This window comes from Lampetra planeri, chromosome 7 (assembly GCF_965212315.1).
Source record: "Lampetra planeri chromosome 7, kcLamPlan1.2.h2, whole genome shotgun sequence".
In the NCBI taxonomy this organism is placed as follows: Eukaryota; Metazoa; Chordata; class Hyperoartia; order Petromyzontiformes; family Petromyzontidae; genus Lampetra; species Lampetra planeri.
Window position 1 is genome coordinate 7,972,909 of NC_136113.1, and position 11,414 is coordinate 7,984,322.

The following is an 11,414-nucleotide window of genomic DNA, read 5'->3' on the forward strand; positions in this document are numbered from 1 at the left end:
GAGAGAGGGCTCCCACAAGGGGCACGGACTTTGCAAGGATGCGATTTCAGATTACGCACACCAGGCCAAAAACGCTCTGGCAACGCCTATTATTTTACTGCAGAGGGCATTTTTACCGCAGAATTTGAGAAGATGGAAGGATAAGCCGATAGTGCAAATGATAGGGGAGGGGAACTTTCTCTAGCATTTGAAGCGGTTGGCTGGGATTGGTGGTGTGCCGACGACTGTGAAACTCATCGGCGTTTTTTTGCTCTGCATGATGTGTCATGCAGGGTAAAGCACAGGGCAGTAAGAAGCATTTCTAATGGAAGCGTCTGCTTTTTATTAGACCTTTACAAGTGATTGACATGATAATTGTTTTTTTACCCTTCTATCTGGCAACAAAACTGACACCTTTTTTACAAGGGGCCATGTTTACATAGACCACAATACCTGCAGTCATAATGCAAACAAAAAACATAACTCTGATAATGTGCACTGTCCTTGAAATTGATTGGTCCACACCCGAGACAGCTTTCCTTAGAGCCTAGTCTCACATGGGTTGGACCAGATGACGCCAAAAGGCGCACAACTCAAAGAAAATGCACCATCAGAGTATGAGAGCTCGGGGTAAGCATTTAAAGTGATTGACATGTGCTTGTGTGTAAGAGTGCGTGTGTATGTACGTGCTGAATAAAATGATATGCACAAGAAGGTGGTCAAAAGGTCATGATAATTGAATTGTAAACGTACACAAACTCGCATGTATCACTTTATTTTCCATTCATAATGTGATGTGTTGCCTTACTGCCCCCACCCTACCATCATTACACAAATTCTGCGGTATGGCTTGTTTAAATGTCGCGTGAACATTCATGTTCTGTCTTTAACAGTGGATTGGTGTACTATACAATGTTTTATACCCTTTGACCACGACTCTTGTGATATTCAATGATATACATAGATGCATATGTACATAAACAAAATACAAATTGTGTTTGTTTCAACGACCATGTATACAATAGTTTACATAAATATCACAAATGCGTGGCTCTTTCAATTACCGAATCTGCTAGTTTGCATTTATATACACTTTAATTTATTGTTATATTTCGATGGTATTGAAAATACTTTCTGTATTGAAAACATTGCTCTCTTATTTTGAAATTTGTGTCAAACACACACGCACACACATTGACGTGTGTGTGTGCGGGCGCGCGTGCGTAACCCGTCAAAGCGAGGTGGTGTATTCAGAGAAGAGAACCCTAACTTTGTCCTGAATACTAACTTTATTCTTGCTTTAGTGTGAACACTTTTTTTTACATTTGTAACGTCATTAAGACTGTAAAAAATCACCTTGCAGTTGAATCGCAATAAGTGAACGAGCCATTATAGCATTCATTTGATTCTGGTACTTAAATGTACACGTATGGTAGTTCTAACCGGTCTGGTAAAAAAAAAATACAATTTAAACCGGTAGAGAAGAACGTAGCACCTGACTGTGATGCCCTGCACAGATATTTGCTGTAATCAAGACACCATTAAGTCATGACTGTAATACGCATTTTTCTTAGATGCATTCCTCCTTGTAACTGATGTTGCAAAAGCTCACCGAATTACTGTGCATTGTAATGCGTGCACCAAACAGAGCATGCACAATTTGTATCCATTACAGTTGACTTAAAAATAAAAGACATTGTCCCTCGTTAAGGCAAAAATGAAACCTGGTTTGGTGGTGAGAATAAACCTTTACGTGGGCATAACCATCACCTGCGTGGCGTCGCACACATTAATACACTACCCGAACTAATTGGACATGCTGCGAATGGAATTAATCAAACGTAATAGCACCATCTCATTAATGACATCGTCACACAACTCTATATGAATATTAAGACCCTTTACAACCATCCATGCCTATGGTGATAATTAGACTAATTAACTAGTGCCTGTAACTTGGTGAATTGAGCAGATGTTTTGTTTTAACAAGAAATTAGTGTAAAACCACACGGCCAGCATTGCTACTGCTGCTGCACTGGGCCTCCTCGCGCTGAAATGCGATGTTTGCTTCACGACAGCTGTACATTGGTGCACCCATTGGCTCAAACAAAGGAGCATATCTAGACATGAACTGATTGTGACAAAGAAAAACAATTATGCAAATAGAGAAACAATTTCAACTTTCCATGCAGAGAGAACAATTTCAAACGTTGTTTTCTGCTCTTTTAAGACGGGGGATAAACGTCGCGTTGAAGGATGAGACCTTAGTTTTTTTAACGGGAGCATTCTCTGTGCTGATGCTCGCACGCACCGTGTCAGATTATGGAACCACACACCTCCCTCAATCATCCCCCTGGCGTGCCCTTGTGCCACTGGCTGAGGACCAACTGAGGTCAGCAGAAGTCCACAAGCATCTCCACGACACTTTCCTTGGGTCAGGAAGGCTGCTATCGTATTAATCGGTTTAACTCCCGAGTATTTTATGTTCCGTGGTGGCACTGAACGACGGACATAAATCTTCGAAGGTCACTTTGACCCCATAGATTTTCCTGCTGGATATTTCCAGTATATGCAAGGTTCAAGAAACCGTCTCACGGCGATAGCTCGTGGTTATATATATATATATGTTTTTTCTGCTCAATGTAAAATAGCACTACTGCTTTAAGCATGCTTTTAAAAACTGTTTTATTAAGTTATACAAATGGGGCATCACAAAGGAATTTTTGCATGTCTAGCTGTAAGTCAAGTAAAAAGAGAACTCAATTTGGAAATGCTCACATTGTACACACACACATCTTGCAAAAACGAAAGTAAACCATCGTTTACAGTGACGTAGCTGGTTTTGTTACGTCCTAAAATATTTATTGCATTAAATTTTATCTCCGATTTCTAGTGTGATGATACTTGCTTAAATGTGCTGCATTATACGTTACTTAAAGTATTGAGTTTGCTCTCCTTATATAATTATTGTGTTAGCAACATTTAACAAGCCGTACATTTTAACAATGTGTGCTTCTGTGTTGAACACGCATATGGATTTGGCAGTTAGCGCTATAGACGGTGTCGGCTTTTCTTATACAACTCAGCCACGTCACTAAATGCACATATGGACACAAGCAATTAATCCATTTCCGAAACAAAAATATTCCATTCCTTACCAGCTTAACGATTCAATATGGTACACAGTTAATGCCATTCAGATGCATACAGGATGTGGTCACTTTGTATCATAGTAAGCAACCAATTTTGAAGCTCAAGCTTTTAAAAGAAGCATGATAATCATCTAGCAAGAACAGAAAAAAATGCAATGCATGTAATTGTTCATAATTCAGTTAACAAAACATTTCAATTGTAATTGTTCGGTAACAAAACGTGATTCGATTTTTTTTTGCAGAGTTTATATTTTTTCACACGTAGGCTGACTCGCTTGAGTGGGTACGACCAAAGTTTGGCACAGAACTTCCATGAGACCTGATCTCAATGATAGACTTCCGTCTTGCCTGAACGCCTCGGACTGCAAGCTTGATCTTTCTCCAGCCGAGGTGATTGAGTTCGGCCAGGTTCAGGGCAACGCATAGTCCACTGACGGCAAACATGAACACAAGGAAGACGGTCTTTTCCGTTGGCCTGGACACGTAGCACTCGACTTCTTTGACGCAGGGGTATCTGTCGCACTCGAACGTAGGCGTCACGGTGAACCCGTAGAGAAAGTATTGGCCCACGAGAAAGCCTATCTCCAAGGCGTTCCTGAACACGACCTGAATGATGTAAAATCGAGATATCCCTTCCTGGCGCTTGGCTTTGGACTTCCCAGTCCTGTACAGAGGTGGCTGAAGTTCTTTCAGCTCCATTCCGTCGGGCTCCTTTGACGAATTCTCGTTGTTTTGTAGCAAAATGCCGTTCACCATCGCGCTCTTCTTCTTCGAGGAGTCGTCCCTCGTGGGCGAATCCACGATTTCCTTGTCCAGGAGGAGCTGCAGAACGGAGCAGCGCCGCTCGCGTTGTTTCGCCGACTGGTGCACGGAGTACGTGATGAAGCAGAGGCTCGGCGTGCACACCATGATGATCTGGAACACCCAGTATCTGATGTGGGAGATGGGAAATGCCTTGTCGTAGCACGCCTGGACGCAGCCAGGCTGAAGGGTATTGCACACGAACATGCTCTGTTCGTCCTCGTACACGGTCTCCCCGACTATTGCAACGATCAGAATTCTGAAGATGACCACGACCGTGAGCAGAATCCTGTTGGAAACAACACGCAGTGTTGGGATTATACACTCTTGCTTGTTAACTGCACGGTATTCTGCAGGCCAAATACACACAACTTAGAAATGATACAAAGCAGCGCATTAAGCCGGGATAAACCGTAGGATAATGAACTTTACTTTTTGTCTGCTGTATTCAATAATGAATACATGAGCAGTGCGTGTGCCCGTCGTTACAATGCGTAAGCAGACGCGTTACATAACATTAACTTACCTGCCGATCATGGTAGAATGCTGCTGGACAGCAGCCTCCAACAGCCTCTCCAGTATGGTCCATTCCCCCATGGTTAAAGGCGAACCGAGTCACTTCAACGTGATCTGACAATCAAAAATAAAACGCAACACTGCCACAAAAAAAGGTGTTGCCCTTGATGAACACGCATCACCTCTTGTTAGCGAGCACCCCCCATTTTCCTCCCCCCACCCCACCCCACCACCCCTCAACACGAGTCTAGGGGGACTCGTGGAGCCACACAACTTAAAAAAAAACGGGACACTTCGTTCGGCGCGATCTCCAATGGAGATTAAACCGGCGCAATCCTATTTGCCGCAAAGCCTGCTTGAGGGACAATCTCATCAGAATGAATGGATGGGACTGATGGGCAGGATATATATCGTCCAGAGGATTATTATTTTATTGATGTGTGTGTCGTCACAACATTGTGGACGGACGCCATCAACCTAAATTTAGAGCACCGACCACGCAGGCAGTTTAATGTAGATTAAAATGGCAAAAAGGAGATGTAGACGCCGCCACGTTTGAGTGTATTAACCCTCGCCAGCTGCTGGCCAGACTGCTCCCACCGGCGCGGCTCTCGGTCCTCCAGAGGGGCTCCCCAGCAGCAAGCGCTCAAGTTATAATAGGTGCGGATGGGGCGGGAGCTTTGATTGCGTCGCATTGAGGAGGAGGAGGAGGTTGTAGTAGTAGTAGGGTCGCAGCCACTCCACCACTGCAGACGAAAGGGGTGAAAAGTTGGCAACTGCGCTACCTCGCGTTGTGGTGTCAGCGATGCGGTTCGGCCGTGAGCGCTGTTCAAACACACACGTGGCCGGTGCGCGTTTCGTTGCAATAAGGGGCGAGGAGGAGGAGGGGGGGATACAATGAGGCAGCGTTGCTTCTGTTAGATTACGCACAACTGAGCGAGTTAAGTGGGGATTTGATTCGTGTCCGAATGATAAGAGTTGAAAATGAATGCTTCACGAATGCCTTCAGTTGCATCGCAGCGTGAGTGCAACGCGTTCGGCTGATCGCGACATCGTGACACACGGATGCCGGCCCGCAGTGAATGCCGTGGACTGCATTTGTGTACTGTACTGTATACAATGAGCGCGCGGAGCTCCGCGTTGCTTATATCTCTCTGAGCCCGGTTGCTCTGCGCCGTGAGTGTTTTTCCGTGTGCCTCTCTTGTCGCTACCGCCATAAAGAGGGAAACTTGTGTTTTACGAACGAAATAGAGCCACATGCTAGTCGTGTTAGATCGAACTACCTGTTATTGCACACACCCATGCCGTGCGCTGTATGCGTGCATCTTACCCGCAACAACTTTTCTTGTGCTTCTTCAATGCATGTAGATGAAGAATAGCCCGGAGGGTAGCAGCGTCCTCCGCGTTACTCGCCGAAGCCGTGGGCTCTCCGCTCGCGGTGTTAATGAAAGTGCGAAGCGTTCGAGCAAAAGAGCAACAGAAACACGCGCCTCGGGACCGCGTCTAATGGATCACGGACCTTTTGTATATTCGCTCTCAGGTTAGCGCTCCCGGAGGGCGCTAGACAAAGCAAGGCACTCTTACGGTTAGGCGATAATCTTTTGCACTCAACTGCATTCGCAACATCTCCGTTCACTGCGCTTGTCTATCGGCTCAGCCGTGGCTTGGTGGACGAGTCTGGAGCGCAGGGCTGCTGTCAACTGAGAGGAGTTTCCATTCGGAGCGGTGGGCGCTGTCCAGCATTTCAGCCGCTGTGCTGGGCGTAGGGGGAGGGGTGTTCGAATGGGACGGCAATGGGAGGGAAAGTCAGTAAACTCACGGACATGGTCGCCTCTGCGATGATGTTTGACGCTTTACAGCCAAGGTTGAAAGCGTTAAGGCATTAACTCTGTCCGTCTGTGTGTCCGTCTCTCCGTCTATAAATGAACATTATAATTCGTTAAAATGCATAGATTAACATGCGGGATTTTAATTAAATTGTGTTGTAAAGTTGGGCTGCTATTCGGCACTTAACGGACAACCTAGCACCTTAGTCAAACGTTTACCAAACACTCAGCGATAAATTGTAAAAGCTTAGCTGTTTTCCTGTTCCGATGACGCCATATGCGAGCACAGCACACAGAGTCCGTTCAGTGACGTGACGTGCCGCGTGATGCCATCTCGTTATTCAGCTCCAACACGAACGTCATTCATCATCAACCATAAATCCACTGCTTGATGAGCATCCCTACGTCGCCGCCATCTCTCGCGTTCCTGCGATGATACTAATCTACTGAGCGTCTGCGCTCGAGTTAAATTAATCGCTCCATGTCATCCGTTGGGGTACTCACGGACGTATTCCATTCCTTGGCTGTCACTCCTTCATTAGTCTTAACCACCGGCCATCATACCGTCCTCCCCAAGCCCCATCACTGTTCGTAACAGTTAAATGATGCTTTTAACCTGTGGATGTTCACGGATACACGTGCTCTTCTTTCTGCCTCTCAATTTACTACAATTCCAAGTGTGCATCTCTCCATGATGCTTCCGTGAAAAATGTTCCTTTCCTTGCAAAGTTTCAATTTTCTTGTTAATGTCCACTTATCTAATCCACAAGTAATAGCAGGCATCTCCCAGGACAAGCCATATTGGAAAATGTTACAGAATGTATGCATACGCATGACTGTTCTTCCTTGTTTAAGCAACATGTGTATTGGCGTGTGTTCCTTAGTTTCCTGCTGAAAGAAAATTCACGTGTATATAAATTGGATATAACCCGCCATCATAGACAATATTTAATGTAGACTTGTATCTGTCGGACCAAATACGAGTAAGTGGTTGTTATGCAGGACGTAATGTGACTCTTGGTTGAACGATATGCCTACATAATTATTTTTTTGCCGTTCATTTATGTACCATCACGTACAGAGCTATGTTAGCCTTCGAAAATTTATCTTAATTTAATGCAACGTTTAATTTAGATGTGGCTGTCACCTGTCATGAACGCTTAAGCTCTGCTTACTGGCACTGAAATCATTATGGAAGGGTCACAATTCTGGCGATGACACGCAGTTTTACTCTCCCCTGTGTTTTATTTTATTTTATTTACTCTGTTTTTTGATCAAGTGTTTATGGGGTTTAATGGGGTAGCGTTTCGTCATTGCTATTGATTAACGGAACCCTGCAATCGGCAGTTAATCGATAACAGTTAATGTTTTAAGTCATCACTACTGTTTATTACTGCACTGCGCCCAATTGCCGTAACGAATGTGCTCATCAGTGCTGTGTGCAAGGTCCACCAAAGGACTTTGTCACCGACCCAAACGGGTCGGTCGTGCCTACGATGATTTTTTTTCATTACCGGCTAATGACGCAAATGGGTTCATTTTAGTGCACACATTTTATATACACCCACATTAAAACTTCACGTGAAATTTACATCTTCTTTGCCATGTTCAGAAACGGTTGTTGAAATCTTATGCAAGTGAGTAGGCTTATACAGAGTGCGATTCTTACATAGTCACCAATTACTGTGCATAATGCGACTATATATATGCTCATGCGTGTAGATGGTTTTTGACAAAACATTTCCAAAGATCACGACAGCGGTCATTTTCTGTCAAGTGCTTTTGGAGCCGTCCGCCTGATCAATAAACCCAATCTGTGGCTTCCGCAATTGATAATCCCACAGGGGCATTTGAAACCGCAACAGTGTGTCTTAATTCTACCAATGCCATATGTGGGACATATATCTTAATATTTATTTTCTCTTAGTTTTGATGCACTTCATAACACAACATCATGTTTCGTTGACATGTTACGTACACATTGCAATTACATTTTATGTTGTTGTTTTCAGTCTGTAACTTTCCACTGCTGGGAAAATACCTCTCCCATTTTCATTTTCTTCCTTTCCTTAGTCGTATGTATATACGTATACCAGAGATAACAAACATCAAACTAATGCACGACATTTTCATTAAATGTATGTTTAATGGAGACTGATTTGCCAGAGGAAAGTAAAGTGAAAACCGATGTCTGTGATTTATTTCTAATTTAGCCGGTTCAAACATGTGTTGGCATGCTATCAATGCAGCAGACTGTTGTTTAAAACATTAATACGTGTGTGTGTGTGTGTTTAAAAGTATTTTGAACAAGACACGTGTTTATTTATGCCTAATAACAAAATGCAAAGGATAGTAATGTCTGAAACACAATTTTGAAAGTACTGCTTGGTCCGGATTGCTGTGCTTAATCATGAGGATATAGTTATGTTATTGAACGGTCGTATGGAGAATTTCATGTTTGGATATACGACATAAATCTGTTTAATATACAATTCCATACAAAACGCTGCATTCATAAGCCATTGCAATTGATATTTCACGTGTGTGGTGCAATTTCTATTCGGCAACAGCTTATACTTGTTCACCTATAATGTCTCCTCTACTCATATAATAGTACTTGTGTTATGAAACGAATTTGCGAAAAATCCACAATTAAATGAAATAATCACACATTCGTATATCGTAGTTGTCTTACTTTAACTCACTGCAAATATATCATTAATATAGCAAGAATGTAAAAATATATAACTGAATTATGACTTTTTTCCATTTTTTATCCACAGAGTACAGTATTGTGTGTATTGTATGCACACTGTATACAGTGTAACATATTAATATGAAAAAAGAAACAAGGACGAAAATACCAGTCCCCTGCTGTCATATAGATTTTAAAAATAATCAAATGCCAAAGCTCTCCCATGTGACCCCTGCATCAGCAGCTTGTCTCCAACATATAATCATGTTACTGCAGTTAAGTAGAAGTCTGCATAATTTGTCCGTGCCTACTGCCCATTATTTGAGCAATGGCTTAGGAAGCAAATGACCTAGTGGCATTGAGGTTATAATGTCAGCTTTGGGTGCAACTTCAGGATATCATTTTTCGGTTCACCTATTTGATTCCTCATTTCGTGTTGCTTAAACTAATTGGGAAAAGCCTGCTCTCCCTTTGTATTTTCTGCTTTGCAGGCTGAGTTGCAAAGTACGGAAGTGGGTTTAAAATATTGGATTGGTTTTTACCTCCTATAGAGGTGGTGAGTTATATTTTAATACAATGTGGCTTCACACTGCGTCCTCACGCCGTGGTGTGCACCTTCCTGCGCTGTTCAGCAAGTTTAAAATAATGAGACACGATGATACAAAATTGTAACGCAAGATGTTGAAATGCACATTTCTTCGTGATATGTTCTTCCTCATCAACAGCAATGGGCATTTTAAATCAGCTATACAGGATGGCCCAAAAATCAGGACACATTAGGTTATTATATTTATTATAACAAATCCGGATAGGGTGATTTAATTAATTTTAACAAATTTTCAAACTGACTCTCATTAACATTAATGCATATATATGAACTATCTTTTGAAATTAATTTAGGACTTATTTGAAAGATCACTATAGTAATATTTAATTACGTATCAATTATGTTTTGTCTCAATTCATTAAGCGTATTTGGTCGAGTGACCCCACAAAAATAATATTTTTATATTAATGATACGAAAGAATGTTAACGAGAGAAAGAAATAATTTACATTTTTCTATGCCAGTGTTAAAATGAATTCAATAACCATATGTGGGCCACCCTGTATATTGTTCATGTAATTGAAAGTATAATTTATAAATGAATTGTGTGTATCCATATGTTGTAAGGCTGGGGGCAATGATCTCACAAAATTGCACACATTCATAATTAGGTCTGTTTGGCTGAAATTGAGGGAGTCACGGTCTGAAAACAGTGGCACATGCATTTTACAGAATTGCATCACTATAGTGATTACATCACGATTATTTACTTTTCTTGTTGAATATTTTATAACGCAAACTAATTGTATCATTAATGGAACTGTATAATAATTCATATTGGTTATTTAAAAAAATAACACGTTTTTGTTCTCAAATGATATCAAACATTTGGAGCAAAGTCAAGATGATCGGAATCTTCGTCTCTAATTACACAAATTACCACCACGGGGGTTTGTATTGAGATTTAGGCACTATACATACATTCACCAATGCCACCTTGAAGCAAAGGACACGTTTCTTAAATCCTCCTACCTCTATCCAACCAGCAGTAAATACGGATACACCACACGCAGGAGATCATCAGTTCACGCCTGACGAGGTGGGTTACTCCTGCCTCTTACAAGATGTTTGACCAGCGTGGAAGAGTAGGCCCAATGCCCACTCGAGGAGCTGTATAATTATCCATCGAGTGGAACCCTTTTGCCAGCAGTGATATGAACAAGTATTTGTAGGGCTGCACCTCTCGATTTTGTAAGTTCACATTGGATTGTAATATAACTATGTTTGTGCATGCAGGTATTGTTAGGTGTAACCTTTTGCAATGACTGGAGTCTGTTTTTTTTTAACAGTCTGCAGCTTAACAACTTCATTATTAAAAAGCTTATATTTATGGTCTGAAACTGGTGATTCGATGATACGTAATGATGCTTTTTATCCACTGTTATCCGTTCCTGGTAGATTCTACAAATAATTTTGTTCGTGTTTTTGTAATAATTAAAAGTGCTGATTATTCTTCGAGTCGTGTCTTAAATTATACACCCTCTCGTTGAAAATATAAAGCTGAATGTTGTCATATGCAAATTTAATGCGCTGTGCAAATTAGCATATGACTGAAACATGTGATGTAAAACCCCGTAAAGGTTCAAGTCTGAGTGAATTGCTTAAGGGCGTCTGGCAACTCTTCTTTCCCATGGCAATTTACCTCAACGTTGCCTGTATGATGCACCCACTCTTCGGTAAGACACCACCATAATACGCCCTATGTACCAGCAGAACATTTTAATGGATGTGTTTTTTTGTTAATCCAAGGTTATCAATCTTGACATTGTGCATTTTAGGACATAATGGCTAATGCATCTCAATAATAGAGAACAACTTCAGGAATATACTTCCGGATAG

The 11,414-nt window shown here is 41.9% G+C and overlaps 1 protein-coding gene across 1 annotated transcript; it reads right to left on the minus strand.

Moving 5' to 3' along the window:
- Positions 1-2,662: 2,662 nt before the first annotated feature.
- On the minus strand, positions 2,663-4,557 carry GJD2 (gap junction protein delta 2). The gene is made up of 2 exons (XM_078596670.1): positions 4,459-4,557; positions 2,663-4,221 (listed from the first exon to the last, which is right to left on the minus strand). The coding sequence occupies exons 1-2, from the start codon at positions 4,527-4,529 to the stop codon at positions 3,387-3,389; spliced, it is 906 nt and encodes a 301-aa protein (XP_078452796.1). The 5' UTR covers positions 4,530-4,557; the 3' UTR covers positions 2,663-3,386.
- Positions 4,558-11,414: the final 6,857 nt, after the last annotated feature.

Coding starts and splice junctions, on each gene's coding strand:
- GJD2 (XM_078596670.1), bottom strand. CDS start 4,529: ATGGGGGAATGGACCATACTGGAGAGGCTGTTGGAGGCTGCTGTCCAG. Junction 4,222..4,458: donor CATTCTACCATGATCGGCAG/GTAAGTTAATGT, acceptor TGTTTCCAACAG/GATTCTGCTCACGGTCGTGG.